The sequence below is a fragment of the Nicrophorus vespilloides genome, unplaced genomic scaffold (genome assembly GCF_001412225.1).
Source record: "Nicrophorus vespilloides isolate i.1.1-1 unplaced genomic scaffold, Nicve_v1.0, whole genome shotgun sequence".
Taxonomy (NCBI): Eukaryota; Metazoa; Arthropoda; class Insecta; order Coleoptera; family Silphidae; genus Nicrophorus; species Nicrophorus vespilloides.
Genome location: NW_017097524.1, coordinates 10,023 through 37,658, shown reverse-complemented (window position 1 = coordinate 37,658; position 27,636 = coordinate 10,023). Strand labels below are relative to the sequence as shown.

The following is a 27,636-nucleotide window of genomic DNA, read 5'->3' as shown; positions in this document are numbered from 1 at the left end:
TAAAAAAAATACTTGTTATTGATCTCAAAAAGAAATGTTTCTCGTTTGCTATAATGATCATGGATGTTGTATTTTTTTCACACGTAACGAAATGCAAGGAATCTCATATTTCAGTTTCGAGGAGACACGATAGCGAAACGTATTTCGGCTTTAATTAATTTAGTTTCAGAAACAGAAAATTAATTACCCCCCCAGTTATAAATGTACGCTGGATACACTACTCTCATATAATTTTTTTTCACACCCAAACTACGTTTCGGATAAATTTTCGAGCCGCCTCGTTTCACCTTCAACATATAATTTATGTATTCAAGTTTCAAACATGTCCATGTACAAAATTATACAATTTTTTACCCGTTGCAACGTGCAGCAGCCACAACAACGAAAAAAAAACAAACAAACGCTCTGGAAATTACGTAATGCGAATCCGGGCCGCGATTTATCGGCTGGAAAATGATAATTATAGCTGCGGAATAAAGTTTAATAATAAATTACCAGATATAATGTCATAAAGTTTCGCAGGACCGAACAATGCGGCTGGTCCTGCTGGAAAGTTCGGTAAAACCGAATAGAATTAAAATTAGGTTTATATGTGTATATGTATAAATGTGTGTTTGTGTGTGTGTGTTATTTTTTGTCCCATCTGAGGTTATGGAATAATAAATGAGGCGGCAATTTTTCACGACGAACTTTCTTCTTTCACGTTTCCTTCTCTTCTCTCTCCCAAGTTTTTTATATTTTTTGTCGCCCGGAAAAACTGCGTTTGGCATGTAACATCTTCCTTTGTATTTGTGTGTTGCAGATGTTGTCAGGAATGCGCCAGGACCGAGGGTGAGCCGTGCGGGGGTGAGCAGGGTTTCAGCGGAAGCTGCGAGCCCGGATTGTCCTGCCAGCAGCCAGGACCTTCACCCTCCGAGGGCATTTGCAGACCGATCATATTTGATGTTCCGGAAGATACGTGAAATTCACACAAAAGGAATATTGACGAAAGTAAGTAAAGGCAAAATATGTCTGACGCTTTATTTTACTGCTCTTTTTTTATTGACTACAAGCAATAACATAAATCTTTATTTAAAGTAAAACTCTGGAGATATAACATTTTTGAATACCAATTGTTTTCAGTTATTGATACAGTTTAATCTATTTATGTCTCAAATAAAAATGTTTTCATTTATTTATTTTGTAGTAAATTCGTATGTTAGAAAATATTAAAATAATTAATAAATAAATATATATAAAAATTTACGATTGTATTATGTTATTATGTAGTACTCTTTTTGTAAATACTTTTAAATGTTAAATTAACTAAATTTTGAAGTATCTTAAGACATGGAAACTGATGAATAAATAAATCAAACGCAATATATTACCGTTTGAAAATATTAGTAGGGCATTATTATAATTTTCTAGAAAATGTACAGAAAAGAGAAATTAATTTGGCTGGTATTCAAGGGATGAATCTTGATAGTCCATACCAGTTGTAAAACTTTGGTTTTCTTTCAAATAATCCAAATTCAAATTTTCTTTCAAATAAAATATTGCATGGATTTCACAAATTAAATCAAAGGGCCAACTTTGCTTGTACACGGACCCATTCACTTTTACCATTCAATGTTACCATTTCTTCAAAAAAATTGAAAATCTATTATCACAAAAAACAAAATATCGTTACTATATATAATAATAATGTTCTAATAATGCTATCACAAAAATTGTAGTGAGGTTGAGACGTATTACAATTAAATAATCCAATATAATGTAGTGGTATTGGTTGATGAAAAAGATCAAATTAAATCATAACAGTTTTAGGTGTATTTATACTACTATAAACTATATAAATATATTAAGAAAGACTATATCGATAATTTTATGTGAGAAAGTATTACATAAAACTTATTTTAAACTATGAATTGTTTTGATTTGAAGAATTTATTGACGTTAATAGTTAAACTTAATTAGTAGTAATGAAAGGGAGGATGCGATTTGGGTCAAAGCAACAAGGTTTTAGACCGCATTGCAATACCGGTGGTAATTTGTCAGGGCAGCGTTATGTGAGAAGCTTCGAGAATAAACTTCGAGCACCTTTAATATACGTGAGGTTAACAACTGCAAAACTGGGTCTACTTGGTACGAGCACAAGGCATTTAACGAGCTTCATCATCTTCAGATTGCAACTGAAAAAAAAGAAAGTTACAACGTTGTGTACAAATTTGCCAACAAACTGGAAAAAATGTACGAGCTTTTGAATTAATCTCATTTGTATTAAAATTGCACATTACTTGCACTATTTGTGCACACATTTTCTAAGAATATTATATGATTTTTTGTAACATAATCTTTACACTTTATTAATATTATTACATTATATTATAGTTTAAATCAGTAAATAAATATGTCACAAAAAGTTAAGATATACAAAATATCCAACAAACTGATAAAAATAATTAAATATATAAAAATTCAAATAAACAACTTACACTTACATCACATATTCAAACAACACAACCTGATTTTTTTATAAACTTTAAAATTACTCTGTAGATATTGCCTTCTTCCATTCTTAGCAATACTTCTATTGAGGTTGGGAGATTTACATTATTTGCTATCAATTTCTTCAACAAGGCTTTCGTATGTATACTATTATTTGGATATTCAAAAAATATTGTAGTGACTATCTTGCGGTATGTCTGGAGATTCCAAATATTAGAAAGTTCTTTTGACAAGTAAAAATAGACCATAATGCGATAAGTAGCTCCCTTGATTTATTTTTTAACAGACAATATATTAAAAATGGCTCTTTGAACTCAAAAGGTTGCTGAGCCATGATTTAAGTTAAAATTTGATCTGAAAAATTGAATTTTGTTATAGTTTTTTATAAAAAAAAGAAAATTAAATATTTTTTTAACTTTAAAATTATTAGATCGTTAGATTCAAAAATATTACGGTCAGCTTCAATTTTGTGAAAGAAAACGTCTAAACTTTATGCTCGAATCTTCATTTTTTTATACTGAAAAAATAATAATTATTAGTAATTTAAAAATTTATAACTTTTATTATTGTTTTACACAAATCATATTTTTTAACGATATACTTATAAGTAGTTTTGTAACAAAAGTTCTGAAGCTATAGTTTATCCAGCAGTGGATCCAGGAAGATCCATACTTAAAGCCATTTATTTCATACTCTTTGGTTTTGAGAAGATTAAAGTAAAATATTTTTCCACTTTTCACTTTCTAAAAAAAGTATGAATAAATACTATTAAAATGTAGTTTTTAGTATTTCAGTTATTCTTTCATTCGTTCTTTCGTTATTTTTAATCGTTTTCATTAACTTGAACTTTAAGAAATCAACGTAAACATTTTGAAGTAAAATATATTTTATTTCTATATCAAGAAGTTAAGATATCATAATTATTATATACCTTTTCCAATAGTTGAACAAATTTACATAAAATTCTTCAGGTGACATTTGATGTCTATTAAATTGAAATTATGCATTTACTAGATGCATATCGGGGTTGATAGTGTTAAAAGCATTGCTGCGATCAAGTTTCGAACGTTCATAAGCATGAAATATAATCAATAGAATATAATATCAAAGGTAAATGGAGAAGGTGTTCATCTGAATCATTTTGCAATTTGCTAATGATGCACACAAATACATTGTTTGAAGTGATTTTGATGGGACTATAAAGGCTCTATGTTTCCGCTAAGGCAATTTAACGGAAGCTTAGTCGCATTAAGCATAGGACACACACACAGAGTAACATTCACAAATATCTGTTTATTTGGCGATGACGACGAGCGCCACCCCTCTGGTTTAATTAACGACGGTTTTGTTACATAATAATGAAAGCGCCGAATTACAGCCAACTTTGCATGCGAATTCGCTGCAAACGGGATAATTACCCGTCCAGCCTACGGAACGAATTTAAATCAATTATACATTTCAAATACCGTGACATAACCTGTCAACGGTATACCGTTGGTCATATAAATAATTTCATTGCATTGCTGAATGTGGCAGAAAAACGAATGGATAAATAAAATGTGTGATAATAAAGGGAATGAACATTTTATGAAATTCGTCAATATTTTAAAAATTCGAACAAATGGGCAGTAACCTGTTTTAAAAAATTGACAGTTTATTGAACAATCGTGTATTAATTGAAGTATTGAAATTAAAATATATTTCGAATAACGTTATTTTCCTATATTAATTTGTACATATTTATTTATAATCTGAAAATAATTTTATAAGGACTTCTTATTCAGCCTGTAAGCATCCACTCCTGGATATAGACCTCTTCCATTTGTTTCCAAGTGATTCTTTCCTGTGCAATCTGTATACATTTTTTTCCCGCTGCATGTCATCTTGCCATCTTGTCTGTGGACGACCTCTGCTGCTCTTTGACTCTCATAGTCATCAGCGTCTTGAACCATTTAAGATGTTTCCTTTCCTCGTGACCCGCCCACTGGCATTTCAGTTGTGTGACTCGTCCCATCACGTCTATGTCTCCCGTTCTCATTCTGATGCGATCTCTCAAACTGATCCCCAACATTGCTCACCTATAGCTAATTGACAGACTCACTCGAAGTTGATTTGCAATCGCAGTTTAGAGCCCAACTTGCAAAGCACACGTGTTATATACCTTCCTCTTGAGGTTTATAGAATGTTTTGGTTCTCGAAGAATGTAACTGAAAGCTGCCCAAATCAAACCGATACGTCATGTGATCTCTGGTGATTATCCTTCCCCAATTTTATATAATGTCCTAGATATATGTGTTCATCCAGTCTTCCGAGTATGTGATTATCGATTACCTGTCTCTCGTTTGGGGTCATAATTTTTGTTCTTTGTAAGTTCATTTTCGGACCAACTGCGTGGAGGTTTTCTTTAAGATAATAACACTACGTTACGAATCAGAATTGACCACAAGAGAAGTAAAAATCAAGAGTCAAAGTCAAAAAGTTTGGACGAGATGATGCTCAAACTCATCACCTTGGCAATGGTGGACGTATTCAAAAACATGTCGTGGTAACAAAAGATATAAACATCAACGGGAATCGCCTCAACCTCCACATTGCTGATGATATAGCCCTCATCTATTTACTTATAAATAATACTACCTCGGATAGTCTGGATTCGATTCAAAATGTAATTCAGAATAATAGAAATAAATTTTATAAAATTGGTACACAAAGTTATTATTTTTATACATAAATTACTGTTTTTTTTTTAATGTTAGTACAGTCTCTTTTTGTACGGTTTATTTTACGGTAGTATTATTAAAATCTCTTTTTTGGTACGTAAGTAGCTCGAAAATCATGATATCGTAATCTACCTAATATCCGCATAGCTTGGAGATACTGCGGTTTTGCAAATGAATTTTGCAGCGAGCTCCCAGCATTCTTTGTCCGTTTGGTTTTATCTCGGTCATGTAATAAAATGAGATAGTTTGGTGGATTGTGCATGGGAACGTTGGGGTTTCTAATTTGCTTGGAACATTTATTTTACTATTTAAATTACTATCTGGTATAATAAGTCGACATTTCCAGCTCTACATATATTTCGCTCCAAGCGTTTTATATCAACTTAAATTAATGGTGCAATTTAAAACTATTTATGAATATGATTCTCTATTATTACTAGTATGTAATAAAATACTCAAGATCATTGGCGGATTTAGCACTTGAGAGGACTCAAACTCTATTAAACTTTGAGTGACATCTCTAAATATTTTTGGTACCAACTTCTTTTTTGTAAGACCTATGAACCAGTTAAAAACACGATGATAGGAAGTGGATTTTCGGCTCGCATTAAAATTGTAGTAGGCCCATTTTAACATTTGAGGTCCCCTTGATTTAAGAGCATCCTTCCTGCGCGGAAATACACTACTACTCAAGCTATAATTTGAAAAAAGTTATAAATTTAGAATTTTTCCGCCTTGATTATATCTTGTAACTAATTGATTTATTTTTTTCAATTATTTGAAAATATTTGCATAAAAGTAAAGGAAATGCATGTACTTTGTTTTATTTATTCATTTATTCAACTTCAACATTTCCAACTTATTCACATAACGCAGTTAGTTTAAAGACTTTATCAACTTATTAGTGAAACCTCTTAAAAAATATAGTGAAATATTTTGAAATTCCTAGAATTATTTTTTATTTTGAATGTTTTGTCTTTAAATTCTTAAGATTAAAATTAACTATTTTGTATAGGTACAGCATATTAAAGTCCCATACTGGAAAATTGCATCAAATAATTTAAATTACACTTAAAGATATTGTAGTTCTATAGAAATAATTAGAAATGAAGATAATAATAGATGTTAAGAAATGTATCTATTTTTTAAATTAAATTAATTCTCTTTTAACTCTTTAAGAGGCGGTGGGACATTCATTGTGGGATATTATTATAAATTATCCTTTATTTTGGTTGATATGTCAAAGGTTGAATCTTGATAAGCCATACCATCCGTTGTTGATTCTGTTGACGAAGTTGTCTGATTCAGTTGTCTAAAAATTTGTTGGGTCTTGAAATTTAAGAATTTCAGTCCCATCAAAGAGTTAACATGCGCTTGTTTTGTTAAATTCAATTTAAAGTATTCTATCTGGAATATAAGAATATTTATTTTTTTTAATAATGCTTGTATATGTATGTAATAAATTAACTAGAGACGAAGGAAAAATTCACTTTTTTTGGCGCAAGGTTATTAAATTATGTCCCAAAGTTTAACCCTTTGCGTCTTGCTGCAAACTTCAGAGCGTATAATTTCGAACGACAAAGTTTACGTTATGTCGTCTCTTTCACGATATATGCGTGTTTGTATGCAGACAAACTTCGGTGAATTATGCAAATATAATTAGAGCCGCCGGTTAATAAAATCGAATCGCAGGAGGAAAGCGAATATATTTGGTTGGGAGAGGAGGGCAGTCATTAATAACCCCTCGTAAATAATCATTAGCTTGCCTACTATACACTACTACTTTCCGTATCGTCCGTCGATAAAACCATCCCTTCGCCAATCCGCAGACTCCTCACCACCCTCTCCATAACATGACCTCTCTCTCATGGTGGATCAGGTATGGAGGCATTCGACGCCTCAACCCAATCTCCCCTCACGTGGCCGCCCACCCGGTTTGGAAAATCGGCGCATGGAAATGAAAATCGCCGATCTGAATAATTTCCAGCCGACCGTAAATCACGTGAAAAGTGCTACGAAAATATTATAATCATTATACCCTTATCGCCATTTTTCACATACAGGAGAGGGTACGAGGCATAGGTAGCCGTTGGGAGAACAAGAAGGCAAAAAAAATATATAATCGAAGGAAAATAAACCCTTATGAAAATCGAGCGTTCCGTGATTTAATGCGACAGACGGTGTGTGACTTTTCTTATTTACTTTATATTGTAATTTATTGCAAAAACGACACTTTAGTAATATATTCAGCATAATAAATACAGGTGCAACATAATTGCATGCCATTTTAAAAGTCAGGATATTTTTTTAACATATTTGAAATATTCTAGTAAATATTATTCAATTTGTATTAAATAGTATTATAAATATAATTAGAAGTATTACATAATTAACAAGTTTCACTAAAGCATTATAGAATAGAATTTTATTGTTTACTTGAATAATATTTATTTAACATTTTATTTATAGTTAGTAGACAATGTCCAACTTACCGATGGATTCTAAAGTTCTCGTTATCTTCTATTTATATAATACTACTTATTACATTCACAAATCGATGGGAATAAAACTGAACTTGTAAAACCATTATACAAATATGCAGATAAGATATTAAATATATGTGTTTAATAAAAGCAATGTGTTTCTTCTGTTAGTATTAAAAAAGCACAATAATTGTAGAATATAATTGTTGCTACGTTGAAGTATAAAAATTGAAACTGTGTCTCAATGCTGACTGGTTGTCGGGAAAGTTCTTGCTGATTTTTTATGAAAATTAAAAATCAAAACTTTTATATATCGATATATACATTTTTGATTACGTATACAAGTTTTTCATCTTTCACGCAATTTAAATATTCCATTCTTCCAGAATGTATAAGGTTTTTCGTCAAAAATTCAGGTGTTTCTTTTTAAGTCAACTAAAAAATAAACGTTCTTGCAGTTAGTGGAAGACCCGAAAAAGTAGAAATCGAAATGTGCATTGACTAATATAAGTCAAACAAACTTCGACAATTATTGTGCAGGGTAGTAAAACAAAAATAAGGGCTAGTATTGTCATAATTGTTTTCCTTTAAATTGTGCGGTTTAAGAATCCATCTTGTGGATCTTTGTTTTTGATTATTACTAGAGGATCCTTAAGGCTGAAATCACCAGGTCTAAACTTCACCTTAAGCAGAATATGTCTTAGTTGTTGTTTTTGTGGCATTTTTAGCTTTCCAGCAGTAGACAAGTAAAGTGATACAAATAATTTTATCCAAATTAAACATTTTTCTAAACACGTTTGAAATGTACACAAGTCAAATGTTTTTAACAATCCTAATATAGTAAGTTTTTGGCTTATGCAATTAACTATGTTTTAGTATTAAAGGATAACTGAAAATTAAATAGATCTACATATTTATAGAGTCTATTTTGTTGTGTATTGCACATATTAAAAATATATAGATTAAAGTATTAATTCAATTCAGTTTTAAAAAATAAATATTGAAGGTTTAATTTTGAAAAGAATGTGATTCAACTATAAATATTGCTATAATAAATTCGAAGTTGATTTGACTTGAATTGGATTATATAAGCAAACAACTAAGGATGTTATATCTGTAATCATGTCGAAACGTTTTGCTTGTTTTACAACGTCACCGATTTTTTTTCCGCAAACTCACTTTTATTTTCTAAAAGGGTGTTCGGGGCAATAAAACTAAGAAGAAAAGAAATCTCGAAACGAATGTATGAATGTTCGATATCGGATTGCGGAGGTCCGCTTTGCGGCAGGCAGTCCTTCTTCCATCGGCTTTCCTATTCTCCAATCCCACTCCCCACTCTTTTGCACAGGGTTTTCCCTGGGCCCTTTCAGAAGATGCATTCGAACATAAGGAAGACAAGTGGGCGACACGTGACACGGTTCGCATACGTACCGAGCTGAACGAGAAGAAGAAGAATGAGTGGAAAGGACAAAAAAAATAAATCGTCCCGAAAACCCTTTAACCGTACGCAAATACAGCAAAATTTCATAATATAAATTCCACACGATTAAAATGTATTTCTCTGATACACAATAAGTTTATCCAGTTAAAAATGTGAAGCATATTGCTTAGAAAAAATATTTATCGTGAGTTTTGGATCCACTTCATATTTATGAAAGAAATTGTAGAAAATGTTTACAGTAATATGTAGAGCATAGTCAAGTTTTGATCACTCCGGATCCACTATAATCCTCTTTATAACTCTTTGAGGGTTGATGGGACACAATGGTATCACCTATTGAACATTAGGTATATGTGGCATTATTATAATTTTCTAGAAAATGTAATGAGTTTTTATAGTCCATATCACCCGATGTTGATTCAGTTGACAAAATTGTCTAATTCAGTTGTCTAGAAATTTGTTGGGTCTACAAATATAGGAATTTCTGGCGCTACATAGGATTAAATGTTAGAACAAACCAAATTTTAATTGAGAAATATTTTTTTTTTAAATTAGTACAGTGAACTCTCATTTATACGGTTTTAAATAGTCCGGGATATTAGCGAAACCCATTGCCAGGACTATGCGAGGTATTTCTGTAAACACGCAATTTCAAGTTGATTTCAATACATAGAATATATTTTATAAAAAATCATTATTTTTAAATCAGATATTTTAGTTTATGTAAATAAATTGAAATATATGCATTTAATTGTAATAATTATTGCGTTTATAATAATATTATGTGTATTTTCTGGTATTTGTACATTTCTTTAACGAAGTTATGCAAACATTTAAAATTTATATTTCATTAAGTAAGCACAGCGGATTGCTATAGTGCGTGGTTAATCTCACCGCAGTAGTGTACACAAGAGTAATATTAATGACATTCATTCGTAACTGACAGAATTCCTTAATTAACCTAAACTTTTTACCTTGGCATATCTCACCAGATATAAAGATATTCTTTTTTCCATTTTGTGTGTGTTTTTCTTTGTTTAGTCGAGTACTTCTGGGACTACCTTTGTACATCAATACCTCGCATAGTGCGGCTTCAGTCTGGATTTAATATAGTACGGTTTGAATATTTCAGAACAAATTTTTAATTGAGCAAAATAAAAAAAAATCTAGAAAATTACTACAAAAAACCATTATAGATAAATGATCGTTTTCTTTATGTACACGTTATGTCTGAATTGTGCAGTTTAAACGTTTTAATGTTCTCAATTATTACGATTTCATGTGATATGGGTAGAGCCATTTATTCACAAATATACGAGGTATACTTTAAAAAGAATACATATTTTCCACTAATATTGGAGATATTCAATATTTACACAAGATTTTATATTTTTTTTTTAATTATTTTTATATAAAATTAATATATTGTTTTAATGTTGTTCTTAAATTTCAACATTTTTTGAAGAAAATCAGAATTAGTAAGGGAAAAGAAATTATTAAGACATTAATGTTAGTCTTAATTTTCAAACAATGTTAAATAAATAAATTCCATAATATAAAAACAATTATCTTCATTGATTAACATACCAAATACGTTAATTAAGAATTATCGATTAAGGTCTTTCTACTCTAATAATATTGTTCTTGATGTTAATTCATTAATTATAATAATAAGGATCTTAACAGGCCGGAACTGCTATTAGTTATGTCGTAATAAATTCAGTAATGTACAGCATTCTGGTCACGTGTGTTAATTGAAATTTGTCGGGTGTAAAATGGGTGATTAAAGATTTACTGGTCCATAAAAGGGTACGTCCATACATATATAGATATACATTTGTATATGTACGGTCGTAGTTGGCCAATATCGTAAAGTAAATGAACAATGCATAATGTATATAATGTGCCTGGGTGTTGAATTTTCCATTAGTTTCCAGCCCAGCTCTCCAAGACACGGAGGGGAATGTAAAATCCATCGATAGTTCATGTAAAATGCTAATTTACTTTACAAACTTTTCGCCCCGATCTTGGGCAAAATACATTATTTATTTATCGAAATAAATTTTCCACCAATATAAATATAACGTAACTTACTTAATTTGTAGTTTAACAAAACTACGTTATATTAAAATTAGAAGTATAAAGCATACATTTTCGATTTTTTAACAATGAATTGTAGAAACTGAATACGCACTGAAGCGCTTTTTCGTGATTGCAGATTCATCGGAATAGTACGTATGTTGTCGAGTGTGGAATTTTATTTCCTACTCGACTTTTATGAAATCCTGAAACAAAGAACAAAGGCAATGTTTTTAAGCGTGGTTCTATAATAAAGTAAATGCGCATTTGGCAGTTCTCATTCAGAACTTAATTCGACGTAAAAAATATGAAGATGGAAGAAATAACGCCTGTGGGGCTTAAGGGACAATGAGTAATTACGATGGCGAAAGGTCAGCATTTTATTGTTGAGCTGAGTATCTTTTTTAATTAAAATACCAATTTTCATTTGTTTGTAATTGTTAATTAATAAAAAAAATATAGCCTCCTATACTATAAATGTATACATGTATTTTATTCTATTAAATTTATTTCAAATTATTTCTCCTGTTTTCTTTACATTAGAGATAAGTGCAAAAGTATTGTAATTTTTATGATTTGAAAATTATTTATATTAAAAAAGTAAACAAAAACGCCTGATAATAATGCACCTACCCAAAATATATGTTTATATGTAACTGAATCAAATTTTGAACGAAATTATAAATTTTTAATGGCCCTAATTTAAAGGTTTGAAATATATTTCAATACTTTCGGTCTTTATGTAAAAAAAAAGAAAAATTATATTTATTGAATATTTATTGAAATAATAGTTCTTAAAATATTTTTCGATGATCAGTTGTCGACCACAAAATCTATCTACCATTCGCAGTACATAAAAGTAACTCTACTAAATCGATTCCTTTCATCTGTTTGATACTTGTTGAGAAAGGTTAGTCATCTTTGTACAATGCCATATACACATTTCTAACTTCAATGGTCTTTTTCTGTCCCACATTTTCTCAGTTATCAATAATCTCTCTCCAAGTTCTCTTTGATACACCTTTTCTTGTTCTGTGTCTTTTAATATAATTGAAGATTTGCTGTGTTTTAGTGTTTCTTCTGATATTACTTGAGAAATTTTAATTATGTAATCGATTACATATAGACTTATTTAAGTTTGATATACATACATGTTTTATACACCTTTTTTAATAACATTAAATAATATTAATAATTTCTATTCTTTCATTCATAAATATGTTTGATTGTATATAAAAATACGCAAAATTGATGGAGGAAAAGGATGAAACTTGAATAACGTGAATATATTCCAGTTAATTAACGATCACAATACAGTGACATACTAATTAGCAATATTTTCAGAGGTAATTATAACAGTAATTAGTAATCTTTTTTTTGTTATTCATTATGATTGCGTGACTAATATAAAGTTTCCTGGTTTGAAATTAGAATTTGTATGTTGCGTGAGTCGAAAAACTAAATTGTGATACAATAAATGTAAGTTAGTGGTATAGATTTTTTTTTTGAACGAAAAATTTGTGTAATTTAATATTGCTAATAAGTGCTAATATACTTACTTTATTTTATTAAAAATAATAAATTATCATGTATGATTAATGTTTATTTTTGTTGTGTAAAAAATGGAAATAATCTCCTTAATTTTTGCTGTCTACAGAACATTATTATGTAATTATATTATAGTTAAACGATTATTTTATTGAAGTGTATAAATTTGCTGAAACTTTATATAAATAAATTGTGGATCATATGATTATTTCAATATAGTTAACTCATATTTTTCTACACAAAATCAATAAAAATATCAAATTTTGAAATCAATTTTTTTTTTCAATAAGTTTTGGAAGGAAATGCTATGTGCAAATATGTATCTACATTGCAAATGCATACTGTAAATGCTCGTTATAATGTCACCCTAAGCAACAACTGGAAGTACCATGCTTGTAGTTAACTTTTTGAAGTACCGAAAAATATACACGAGTTCTGAATGACAACACAAACAATGGAGGGTTGTGATGACAATAGAGCTCGTAGTAACATAAAAAAGGTTGCATATAAAACCAACATTTCTTATTTTCATGTTGATATACGTATACATACAAGAAAAACTAAGTAGCATTACAAATTATAATAATTAGTATAAAATAACAAATAAATTGGATGTGTTAACTGTTTATTATATTACTGATATTTTGAGTTCTCTTTCTCTCTCTAATATAATAATATTAATAGAAATATATATATAAATTATGAAATAACTCGCATAGTCCGGATAATTGGTTCTGGCAATATTCTGGATTATTTAAAACCGAACTAATTAAGGAACTAAATTCATACTGCTAAAAATAAGTTACACAAAAAGAAATTATTTGCAGTAAATAAATCACTTTCTATAAACAAATGTTGTGTATTAATAATTAAGACATTATTTTTCTTAATTAAAATTTAGTTTATGTTGAAATGATCAAACTGAATTAATATGTATCCAGACTGATCGAAGCCTGACTATGCTAGGTAGGTTGTGTTATATAAAATATACTAGAATAGTAATTATACAAATTAAAATTTAATTACAGCAATTGTTAAGTACATGCCATAACTATATTTAAATCAATGATTTAAGAAAATAAATGATTTAAGATTTCAACATAAAACTTGACACATCCAGTTTAACTAGATTATCAGAAAAAATAAATAAAAATATATACAAATTTTAGTATCAATTATGATCAATATCCAGTTAAAATGTAATTACAAAATAAATCTTATATTAGTTTTCATTTTTCTCTCATACAAATTCAATATTATTTTATATCATTTGTTTATTATATAAGCACATATAGTCTTTAAAATCTAAGTTTATTTTTTTAATAAATGTATTTTTTTTAAATACATTTTTATTGAAAATCAGTTTTCGAATAGATTTGTTTGATAACTGTGATTATAAATGTATGTTAATTTTTGTTGATAAGTACTGAAAATATTACATAAAAAAGACCTTAAATATTTTATATATTAGAAATGACTAAATGTAAAGTTTCATTTCATAATTTTTACATATACATAACGATGATCAAATACGATTGAAATACAACAAAATATAATTTAATTATAATAAATATTTTATAAAGTTTTTGAAAAAGTAAAATTATTAGGAAATAAATAAGTTACTTAATCTATGAAATGATTCATGTATTTTTCTTGCACAATTTTAAATAATTATTTTTAACTACATGCACATTCACAATTTTTTAATTACTGCTATTGTCAGTTTTTCCAACTAATACAACCCGGCGCATTCACAATTAAACAATTTCCGAAGCAGATGACGAAGAAGTATTAGACTTCAGAATATTTAGTTTTTCTATCTACTGTCACATCCACAATTTTATTATTAGTAGTGCAAACGACGAAGTAGTATTAGTCTTCTGAATTTTCAGTTTTTCCAACTAATTTAACCCGGCGCATCCGCAATTACACAATTTGTTCAGCAATTACGAAGATGAATGCACGTAAAAACGTCAGATCCGTGCGACATGGCTTGATGAATAATACAAAATGAATTAGGGCTCCATTAAGCTTAAAATTGAATATTAAAGGTGCGATATTATGGTCAGTTCGGTGCGGTCTGAAGATTAATGAACGCGGGGTGGCGGCCCAGCGGTTACGGACGCTTTTCCACCGTAATTATTTCGGATTTCGTCGAGGAAAACGCACAACGAAATTGGGCGGCCAACCACCCCTGAAAACTAACCACTACCCCTATCCTTATACTGTTTTCCTCGCTTTTACGTTTATTGCTTTCGCCGAACAAGATGTAAACCGAAACCGCAACGGTTCTTAAACGTTATCTTCTTGTGTGTTTGTATATGTATGTGTGTTAAATTATTATTATGAGCCCGGCTCGTTGGGGGCCTTTCTCACTGAGAGGTGGCAGAGTTTTACTACTTTAACTATCGATCTATAATACGGCGGACGTTAATTGCGCAAAGTTTCAAAAGCGCCGGAACATTAACGTTATTAAATAGTTACAACGTGGATGGAAGGGGTTGTTCTCTTTCTCGTCCTTGCAGAGGCATGCTTCCGTGCTCATTACAGATTTTTACATGAAGGATAAAAATAAATTACAAAGCTTTTGAAGACTTTTCTTTTCATTTTGCCAGGCTGCGGCTAACAAAATAATAATATTAAACAAATGTAAAACTGTTTCTCTTTGCCATATGAGAGTTTTGGGGCTAAACTAAACGTTTGTTCTCTTGTTTTTACAACGAACAATTAAAGTTTTCTTTTAAACCCGTAAAACAAGAGATTCGTGAGAGTCGCAATTTTATTACAATATGAATAATTTCATATCCAAATTAAATTATTCTGATATTAATAAAGATATTTATAAACATTTATTACATTTTTTCTGTACATTTATAGTATTCATGTTGTAATAAATGATTATAATGTGTTAATATAAATATTAAAAATGGAAAATCATTAACAATTTATATGAGAAGATATTGATATAAAATATCGATTTATTCTGTGCATAAATCTTCTAAAGAAAAAAGTATTAATCCTAATCTCTTCATCCTATTAAGTTAATCCTATCATTTTACTGTTTTCATTATTTTTCGCATTTTTACATCGTTACTTTTATACTTTATTTTTCAATAAGGTTTAAAAATCCCCCAAGAAATTAAGTATTCTGGAAGAATTTGTGCAAAGTTTGCATTCTGTTTTGCGCGATTCTAGTTGTACAAATTCAGCGCACATATTTATAGCTAATATAAAACTCCCGTCATATGCTTATACATAACGGCGTCATGGGAATTCACACACTACTACTGTCCCGATTAAACGGAATATTGTCCCGAAAAAGTGGAGTAAATTTGTGTTAGTTCCTTGGTTTTATTTTCGATTAACTGGTGTCCCAATTAAGCGGAATTGGCTGTATACATATGTATGTATATATTTAATACTTTCGCAAAAGGTTTTGATGGTTGTATAATAAACACATATTCAATTAACGTTACTTTTGGGAGTTAACGCTAGTTGTGATATTAACCTTAATCCGCTTCTGATCGCTTAACGAATAATTCGGTTAACAAACAATTAGGAAAGCAACCACTGTCTTTGAATGGATTATGAAAGTTAACCGATCACCCAACAAAGGATTAGTTATGTTAAACAAGACTACACATATCTACTACACAAAATGTTATCTTTATTTTCCTAATCATTTTTTTACTGTTGTAAGTTTAATTAAATTAAGGGTATTATATAATAGTTAAATCTTTTATGCTTTACAAACTAATCTTGTTTGCAAATTATTTGATAACGAAATGAGTTTTGTGAATATCGCCGTAAAAAAAAGTAAAGTATAAATTGATTTTTCGTCTTGAAATAAATCGAGCGTCTCTTAAGAAAACACGATTATCCTCGATACACTCCTGGAGTAAATAGTTGTTTTTTTCACTCTCTCACTCTCTATCTATCTCTCATTCACTGCTTCCCATCCTCGTTTTGCTTTTGATGCCGCCGGCCTTCTGCAAACATCATTTATTTGTATGTTTAGGTAGATAACATACAGAAGCAACAACGGCGAAAGATGAAGATGAAAGAGGGCGCACGGTGTGGGGACTTAGTTACTTATGTGTATGCATGGAACGGGTGATGCGGGAGGTGGCCTTTTAAGGATGAAACACCCACCCAACCCCAACGGCTGCAACCTGATGGCATTAAGATAGGCAAACAACTCACGTGGTGACTCCCCGCATTCAATTACCTTTTTCGTGTTGCACATTTTAGAAAACGTTCGTTTTCTTAATACATTTTTTTAACCTCCTCGTTGTGTGTACAAAAGATAACTGCGCGATGTCGAAGCTTTTACAACGTTGTTCGTTACTTTCATTATCTAGAAATAATGGTCGTTCTATTTTCTAACGAAAATAACTTTTTACACTAATTACAAACTATTTTTTTTTATACTTCATACAATTTTTATGGGAAAAGCCTGTACTAAAATTCGTAATTAGATTTAACGTTCTTTTTATAGAATATACTTTAAATTTCATTATTTCCTTTATTCCAGTTTTTTCTAGTTTTTCTGGTTTAGGTAGGAAATTTCAATAGTTTCCGTTATAATTGAATTATATATTTTGATTGCAACATTTGTTACAAAATTATTCTGCTTGTTAGCTACACTTACTTCATAGAAATGACTTTAAAATGGATGAATTGAATACAAAGTGAACAATATAAAACTAGAAATGTCTTTTAACGTTGAATACGTTATATGTAGATCTAGACTTTTCTTTGGAAATTATTTCGAGGTAATTTGATCCTAGTTTATGACCGTTTCTTAGGCGTTCGAACAATCTTCTCGACAAAATCGCCATATAAAATGAAGATAAAATCAGTGGAATCGTTTTCTTACAAAATGTATGTATATGCAACGCTCGAAAATAATCCAATTTCTATCCTGTAAATGATTATTACTTTCAATTTAAAGCTCCATTTCGTTGCTTCGCATTTATATTAATTCCACTTAGGTTGCCTTAGAGTAAAGCAGTTCAATTGAATAGTGGATGTATGGGGTTGCGGAGGTGAGGAGGATGATTCGAAGAAGGCGAAAGGACAACGCTTCCAGCTCGTTTTTTCACCCTTGCCTTGCGGCCGACACACCAAAAAAAAATGATTATCATAAATGAAACATTACGCAATCTTTATCCGAATGGCATACCAAGTGCAATAAATTTTACGGCCCCGAGAATTTTATGGTTTCCTTGGCACTAAAAGCGCTTTCATTCTTTTCCCGGTTGTCTCTTCTCGTTGCACCAAAGAAAAAGGATAAAAAGGGGAACGGAGGATACTGGGAATTAATAGGAGGCGCGTGCCCGAATTCCAAATAATATTTTTAATTCCCATGAGATACGACATATTCAGTCACATTCGTAAAAGCTCTATGCATTGTATGCTTATTGCAGAAATAACTCATTTAACGTACATCCGTTTAATATACGTTTGAAAATACATATATGTTTATTTACGGCTCTCTTGCCGAAGTAACGTACAAATATTTATACCATCGTGCAATAATGTCAGTTGTATCAATATTATATGTATTTTACTTATGTTTAAAACAGATATTCCACCAAAAAGAAAAACGAAGTTTATTAGCTGTTTCAGCAAAGATTAGGTACTAATATATAAACAGTAAACTTTCTATTTATTCCTATACCAATTCTTGAGGGACCGAGATCGTGACAAAGATCAAAGATTTTTTCGACTTGGTTGTAACACGAGATTGTGATATTTTGTAAAGAGTAAGCTCATAGAGGGAAATAACATCGATGGCCTTTAATACCTAAATACCTAAACTAGGTAAATGTACTAGTGTACGTGACATAAAGAGCAAAACAGTAATAATACGCTTGTTACCGCCTGTAGATGTAAATTTTACCGTCCCAGATAAGATGTGTTTACATTTATAGTCTGTGAAACATCAAGTTATCTCATCATATGTAGTCCTTTTGAACAATTTATAGAAAGAGCAGAAGTTCCACTTATAAATAAATCATTTCAATTATATCAGTGGAAGAACTAAAATAGCGCTGAACACTAGATGTATAGGGAGCCCAAATGAAAATCTAATAATGTAGTCACCGACATCAACTCAACTTTATCTATCTATGCCATAGATAGATAGATAAAGTTGAGTTGATTAGATTCTAAGGCCTACGACACTCTTAATGTGGCCTACGTATGATTTTCTTTCTTTCTAATCATGGAGTACACAAAATTCAAAGTTGTTCAATCCTCGTACCATGTTTTTTTTTTAATTTCTTGCGAATATAAATTTTAAAAATATCTTATTTTTATAAAAAAAAATTGAATTATATACTGAGTTATATACGAATATTTTATTTTCATTTTAAATTACACTGTTTATAGCAACAAATTGTATAATTAAGTATTATACATAATTCCCATGAAATATGAATCTTCATAGAAAATGTTTATGAAAAAAATATATCGATTTAACAAATGTTTCATAGGTAACTTTTTTTTCCTTGTTTACAAGTTTTTTTCAAGAAGTTAATATTTTAACAGTTTTTAATTACATAATGCTAAAGTCTTTCATTAGGTATTCTGTTCGCATTCTGTGCGATTTTTATTTTTTTTAAGCATTTATGTTTGGTTATATGTTCACATTGCTCTTAATAGTTTCAAGTATTCTACATCAGTGGTCTTATACTTAAATGCTGAATGCACAATGTGAAAACAGCAGGAACTCCTGGCATAAAATCAGTCTATACCAGTGATTCCCAAACTCGGATTGCGCCCTTAATATATCAGATTATTTTTTCTATGGCGCCCCAAATCAAAAAAATTCTGGGCAAACTTTATGTTAATAAATCAGAATTTTTGCACAGTTTGAGAATCCCTGGTCTCTAAAACTATACCTTTATGTCTCTAAAACTATAAGCCCACTGGCGACCTCTGTTCTACAAAATGCCAGGGAATTATAATTATAAATCAATTCAAAAATATAGAATCAAACTGACAATATTTATTTGACCTTTGTTTCAATTTGTATTAAATAATTAAAAATTAAAGTTAACATTGCAAATTTGTCAATTCAGTTAAAAACATGATATTGATCTCTTGAAATATGATTGCATAAATGAGTAATAGTTCATTTGCATCGTCCGACATTTAAATAATTCATTTACACTTGAAAACTAATTGCGGATCCGACGTGATTATGTTTGTCCGAAATTTAATAATGAATTCGTTGGTGACCGCACAAACGTGAAACGAATCAATTAGCCAATAAAAGAAAAAAGTTATGTGCGTGTATATGTGAAAGAGAGAGAAAAGGAAAAAAAGAAACTGCAGCACTCGCCGTTTAATTAAAATATGACGGATATGATTATCCGGCGTATCGTAATTGCCGTTACGCAATTCGCAGCATCCGTGAAACGGATCGGGTCATCCCCAGAATAAATACAATATCCAATTATAATAATTTATAATTAATTGCTAATTGGTAGCGATTGTGATGCGACCCGTAATCAAATATTAATTGTGTAAATATATCAAAATGAATGCGTGCATCCCAAAAACCATCATTCCCGCAAATTGCATCTAGAATTATCTGAAGCATTCTAAGTGGATCACGTTTAATGCGTCGTTTTTGGGGATGATCGTGATGATGATAATCATCACGATTATACTAATAAACATAATGATAATGTAGATAAAGCTAACTGTGTATCTATCTATCAGCGTGCATTCATAAATCGGTTTACGAGTTACGTCCAACTGAACGATTAATCTCGCAAAATGTATTCGGCCGATCTAAAATTCAGTATTTCTATCATTGAATTAATAGGCGAACTTCCAATGTACATCGAATAATAACATTTAGCAAATAATGAAATATTGTGATATAACATGCTGTATTTTCATAGATAAATTATATTTAATTGGATATTTGCAAAGTGGTAGTAATATTTTTAAATTTATATTGAAACTAATTTGAAATGTGTTTCAGTTAACTAAAAATAATTGTACAGTATATCATTTAACATATTGTTGAACTGGACTATTTTATGTTTGACTTATTAATAAATTTTGTAATAACGCCTTAAATATATAAATAAAAAATAGGTTTTTCAATAATTAAATTACTTTTAATTCCTGACACTAAATTTTTATAATCAATTAGTCCTTTTATGATAATTGTTACGAAATTAGTATTGGCAGTATTAGTTTTAATGTTTTAGTTAGTTCCTACTTAATAATATTAATTTATATAAATACACTTAAACTATACACAAACTGATATGAAAATAACAAAAGAAATTTAACTTTTTTTAATTTAATCGGAACAGAGAAGAGCGCAAGATATATTTGTTTTTGATAATGTTTATCTAAAAATATCATATGTGTTAACTGTTAAAGCCGAAATAACAACGTGTTATTATTGTTAATAGTAATTTGGAAATGGGAAAAGTTTTGCAGCTTGTAAAAAAAATTAAAAAACTTGTTCGATGTTGCACAATAAAAGTCGCCCAAAGTCAAACTTTTCAAAAAGCACCTTAAATAAATAATTTTGTACTGAATCATTTATTAATATAAATATGTAAATTCATTCGATTCTTGGCCTCAATGATACTTTTCTTCCTAAAAAATGAAAAGGTTTATTCGAAAAAAGAAAAGTTTTATTAAATAAACAATTAACTTACAAACAAAACAAAATGTCATTATAAAATTTGACTTAATAAAGTTGATTGTTTGTTCTTATTCCTCATTTAACAAATGCCTATAAGAAATTATTGCACACTTATCTCTTAACAATAACACTTTTTCCTAAATTTTGAATATTTTCACTAAAATTAAATCGTTATTAACATTAGTCTTAGTTAGTCAAGGTTTTACAAGTCTTCCACAGAACTTATCTTTATAGCCATTATTTAACTCTTTGAAATGCCAAAAAAATTCTAGACAATTGAATCAGTCAACTTGGTCAACTGAATCAACATCGGATGGTAGGGACTATCAAGATTAATTAAATTAAAGTTCAAAATGTGTTACATAGCATGTACCATGGCCCCTCAAAGAGTTAAGTCACGTGGATAACTTCATATCATATTTCTTGGATATTATTTTCTTCTTCTATAACAACTTTTGTTCATATTTTGCTTGACATTATGGACTTCGTTATATTAAAGCTTTGTTCTCAAAGGTAAAGTTAACGGAGATATAAAAAAATATTTAATATAAGAATTAGTTCTTTCTGACAAAACAAATTATGAAAGAAAAACTTTCTACAAAAAAAACTATCAATTAAAATATATGTGTTGTTTATAATATTAAAGATGATATACATGTATCAATTAATTGTCTTATGTATTACTAATAAATAGGCACTTACATAATGTGTAATTTTAATAATAACAAAGAATCAATAAATATATAAGTCAATTGGAATTGGTATCGATCGTTCAATGCTTTTAAGTAATTTGTAACGAGAATACCGTAATTGATTTATATTTTCTAAATGGGTTTTACATTGATCCGGTCAAGTAAGTTAAGTGCACTGTAATTTTAACCATTCTATTGTTTCGGTTCAATAAATAAACTACTTCAGTCACCTTTAAACAAAACTTTACTGAAATTGAAGCAAACTAGTATATAAATACTGTAATTTACTTACTAATAATAACAATTTCCAACATGCATTTTAAATTTAAAAAAATATATGTTTTTTATTTTATATATAAAATTATACTGTGTTATATGAAAAAACTTTACTAATTCAAAGAATTAATAATAATTATTGTAATTGAAGTTCTCTTCTCTATAAATATATAATTTATATAACTATTATTTCATTATTTAAAAGAAACTTCAAATAGACTCGATTTATAAAATATTTATTTAAATTAATACTTATTTAATAAATATTTAATTAAAAGCTTTATAATATAGAAAATTTATTAAAAAATAAAATTGCGTAATACAAACTTTGAAAAGTTTTTGATTGCAAAAATAACAAAATAAAAACTCGTTTGGAATGTATGTTATTTCAAAATAAAGATTGAAGTATATATTCAAGTACGTTTTTTATGTATTAGAATTTTTCTCACGCCATAATAAAAATATGAACCTATAGAATACGTATACATCATACACATTTTTTAAATTAGTTTATGAAGTATGAGCGTGAAAATATTCCAATCTGGAATGTAGGAGCCTCCGGGGCTCGATACCCAGGAATGTGTGAGGTTCGTGATTATGTTCTATGTGTTTATATTCACCCCTTTGATAGAACGATGTGTATGTATCAGACGATCTGCCTCATTTGTACTAGCGTTGCCTATGGCCGTTCTTTTAGGGCCGATTTCTAGTGAAACCTAAGCCTACGTTAATCCCGAAACACGCAATACGCATTGCCACCATGTAACACTTCAGAACCTAGATTATAATTGCAAAAGGAATTTAATTTCCACTAAATTGTTATGTCAAACAGCTTTGTGTATTCTGATCCAGATTATTTAATAATTAATTTAAATCATAATTGTTATAATATTATATATTAAAAGAATCTAATAAATAACAAGTATTAAAATATAATTATTTAACCAAAGTGTCTTTTTATATTATAATTTTATATTTTAAATAATTTTTTATACTATAATTCATTTGTAATAAATTAGTTATATATACTACAAATCGTTATTTACCTCGAATTTGCAACGTTTCGTCGAATTTACGTATGTTATGTACAATTAATTTAATAGGATTTGTATGATATTTGATATTAATTATGATTCAGTACAGAACATCGTTAGTCGTATTTCGATTCTATATCACATACAATTGTGTATTATTGAAGTATTTCAATTATATTTATTTATTATTAAGTAATGTACGTTTGATTATTTTAGTCTTTTCAATATATTAGATAATTTTAATTAAATTTAAATACAGTAGAACCTTGCTTAACAAGCACCTCGCATAACGATCCAAACAAATTGTAACATAATTAACATACGAAGTGACGAGAAGAAGGGAAGTTCTCGGATTGTGCGCCTGTTACATCATTTTCCAACTGGTGTTCAGACATATCATTTGTGTGTTTTTTGTACAAAATAACAATTCTTCCAAAAATGTCTCAGATGAAACAGCCGCAAAAAATAATAAGAGAATAAAAACATTTTTGTGTTTTATATTCATTTATATGGGATTAGCACTGGTACTGACAGCTACAGTTTGGACTGCCACAAATTTTCCAGTTTGAGCAGTCATATTACGAGCTCGTGCTAAACGTTCGAAACTCCATTCTTCTAATCAAACCAAAAACTTAAAAAAAAGTACATGAAATGTGTCCATGTTGAAGAAGCCGGTATCGGCATGTCGGGAGTTGTACTGCTTGGAGGATGGAATCCCATCTAATAGCAAGACCGTCGGATATGGATATGATTCTTTCTTCTGCAACACCGGTGCTGGCAAGCATATACAAACGCCATCTTCGACGACTGCAACCAATCGTAATCGTATTTTTTCAAGTCAAAAGTTTATGTCAACAAGCCTACGACCATCCAAGTCTAGAAGGAGATGTTGTATCGCTGAAATCCAGCCCTAATTATGTTAAAACGTTGTTGCAAATTTTGTCAAAAGAACGCATTTGTGCCAGCAAAACCTCAAAAAGAATTGTGTTTTATTTAAAATTTAGATTGTGGAAACAAAATGCATTAAATAATAGTTATTCCATATTACAAATTGAAATAGAATTTTAAAATACAATACACCTTATTATGATTATTCGTAAAACTAAATCTATTATTAGCTGGTGTTTAATTTGAGGTAGTATGATGAGCATGTATCATCAGTGATAATGATTTCGAGATGAGAGGATGAGGATGATGGTGATGGCTGTAGCGATAATAATAGACGGGACCGGTTTGAATGTGTTTCAAAGTTCAATTAAGTTAATGTTTAAAATCCCGGTGGAAGATTACACCTCCAGAGTTCCTTATTACCGGCCATTAACATTCTATCCGAGTCGTTTAGTTTTAAGGTAATTGTTTCTCGGCGTCGAATGAAATATTGCGAATCGCGTGCCAAAAGGATTCCTCCTCCGTCCGTCCGAGGAAGAGAAAAAACGGAAAGAAAAGAAAAATCAGGACGCGGCGTAAAGAAAGAAAAAGAAATCTTTGCCGCTGCACGTATGTAAATATTCTGCGGGAAAACATTCAGCGATAAATCAAGACTTGGAGGAGGCCGCATGCCGTCCGTGTCCGGATCGAGTCCGATGTGTATGATATATTAAGTTCCCCCTTCCCCCGCCGAATGGGATTCATGCGGGGCCCTCGGCCCTTTGACCCATCCTCGCATGTTGTAAGGGTTAAGAGGTGAAATGCGCCATCCGCTGCCACGCATTTATATCATCCCATTTCAATGGGATTATGCATTTCCAACACCTTTATCTCGACCCTTAGTCGCCCCCGATAAAACGAATCAAAATAAAAGGAAGGGGTCCTCTCTCATTTCTCATTCCTCACCCCACATCGCAAAGTCATATTTCGTCCTTCTGGTTTCACCTGCAATCCCATTTTAATCGTTAAATGGTTTAACGATTTTGACCTGCGATCTTTTCTGCTATAAAATATTGCCATTTACGTTTTTCTGAATAAAGTATACTATGGTGATATTAAATGCTATTACAAGGGACCTCACGGTGCATTAGTTAAATTGGCCATTAATTCGATCCTTATTTATTTATATAAAAACATCAATTGGATTGTTATTGAACTTTTGGTAAATTATTATTATTTAATTGGTATACAAATATTTAAAATTATTAATACATTATTTTCAAATTATTTTGAAACTTGTAAATTTCCATTCATTTGAAGCGGTTTAGTTGTTTGATTAATTAATATTTTATTTATAATACTTAGGTGGTACTAAATTCTTTTATTTTATTTGCTACTGCTTTCATTTATTTTCATCTATTTACATTTTCTGTGTTTTTTTCTTTCCTAATTAAGTCAATTGTACAATTTTAATATCAGTCCAAATGTATTTTAAATTATTTATTTATAGAAACAGTTTGAAACCTTTTCAATGTAAACCAGCGGTTTCCAACCTTTATGCTACTACGCCTCCCCGAAAAAAAAAATTATGTGTTTATTTATACAATACCTCGTCTAGTGCGGCTTTGTTCAGTCCGCTTAGAAAATTTCAAAACAAACTAAATTTTAAATAATGACTACACAAAATTATTATTTTTTTTATTCATAAAGCACTCATTTTGTGTGCTTTATTTTTGTATATATTTACTTCCTGGATTAGTGCGGTTTCAAACAGTAAACCTATACATATTTAACATAATTCAAAATATATATTTTCAATATTAGCAATAAGATATTACTACTTTATTACTGACGCTTTAACTCTTTAAGGGGCTAGAAATTCCTAAATTTCTAGACCCAACAAATTTCTAACCAACTGAATCAAGCATCTATCTGAATCAACATTGGATGGTATGGCCTATCAGGATTCATCCTTTGACATACCGACCAAATTAAAGTATAATTTCTCTTTCCTGGACATTTTCTACAAAATTCTCCTCAAAGAGTTAATAAACCTTTTATAATTCTGTTAATTTGTACATAATTTCAAGAGTGGTAAAAAACATTAATTCGAAACATCTTTCACTATATTTCTATAATATTTCTTACTGTAAATGTTAGTGTTTCATTTCTGTAGATTTAGTTACTAATTATTTTTTCATATTTTTTCAGATGGGACCTTCTTTGCTAGGACCTATTTTACCACGGCCTGTAAGTCTTATTATTCCATTACAAATTATATAAGTATAATATATTTTAATTTATCATTTAAATATTATTATGTTATTCAACAATAAAAATATATTAGAGATTTGATCATGAAATTAACATTATCAAAGATACTTTATGTTATCATATCTTTATTAAATAAATTATTAAAAAAAATACACCTTCTTTTCAAATTATTGATTTGATATACAAAATACATAAATTGTAAATGTTTATTAATAATGAAATCCATCCTTCTAAATGAAATGTGAATTTTATATTTTTTGTGCTTCAATTGTAATTGTAAAATAGACGATTGAGCACACTGTAAATTGCTTTGTAGTTAATGTCATAATGATATAATTAATCTTTACCAGCTCGATGCGTAGCAAAGCAATTAGTGTCTCATTTTGATTTATTGATCTAAACGTTATTAATAACGTACATTTTATTTTACATCAACGATCTTAAAGTATTAACGATATGCAGTATTTTCTTTCACGCATAAATCACGTTTCCTCGTAAAATTATTCGCATTATAAGTAAGGAAAATAAAAAAATGTAATATTTATCTTCTCAAGTATAAAGTCCATTCCGCAGAAAATTATTCTATAAAAAATATTCTGTTATTAGAGAAAACATTAATATGATTTGTTATTATGAACTTTGTTCTTGAAATGTTCGAACTGGGGAGTTGAAGGCATTATGGAGGATTTAATTTGGTTATTAACGATCATTTTTATCATAACGGCTTCTAAAATATTGAGAACATAGATTATATAATGCCGACCAGCAGACGCGCTTTACGATCATCGGAATGGTACTTTTATGGTGCACTTAATCATTGGATGTCTCAGTGGATAAATAATAAATTTGAAACATATTGCTCTTGTTTTTCATCACAAATTTCAAATTATAGAGAACAGAAACTGGGTTGTCAAACATAATTCGTTTCAAAACGTTGTTAGAGAAACGAAACCATTTACATTGTACGAATTCAAGTAAATGGTTATAATCTGTTCCTGGTGACTAGAATAGTTCAATTTTTCAAATTCAATTTAGATGCTTTGCCTTTT

The 27,636-nt window shown here is 29.7% G+C and overlaps 1 protein-coding gene across 1 annotated transcript in view; it reads left to right on the top strand.

The window, feature by feature from the left end:
* The window catches only part of LOC108560334 (venom protein 302), a 64,780-nt gene extending 38,215 nt beyond the window's left edge, over positions 1-26,565 (top strand). The window contains exons 3-4 of the mRNA XM_017917835.1: positions 803-990; positions 26,525-26,565. Coding sequence (XP_017773324.1) covers positions 803-962 — 160 coding nt within the window. The 3' untranslated portion in view covers positions 963-990; positions 26,525-26,565. The remainder of the gene's footprint in view (positions 1-802; positions 991-26,524) is intronic.
* Positions 26,566-27,636: the final 1,071 nt, after the last annotated feature.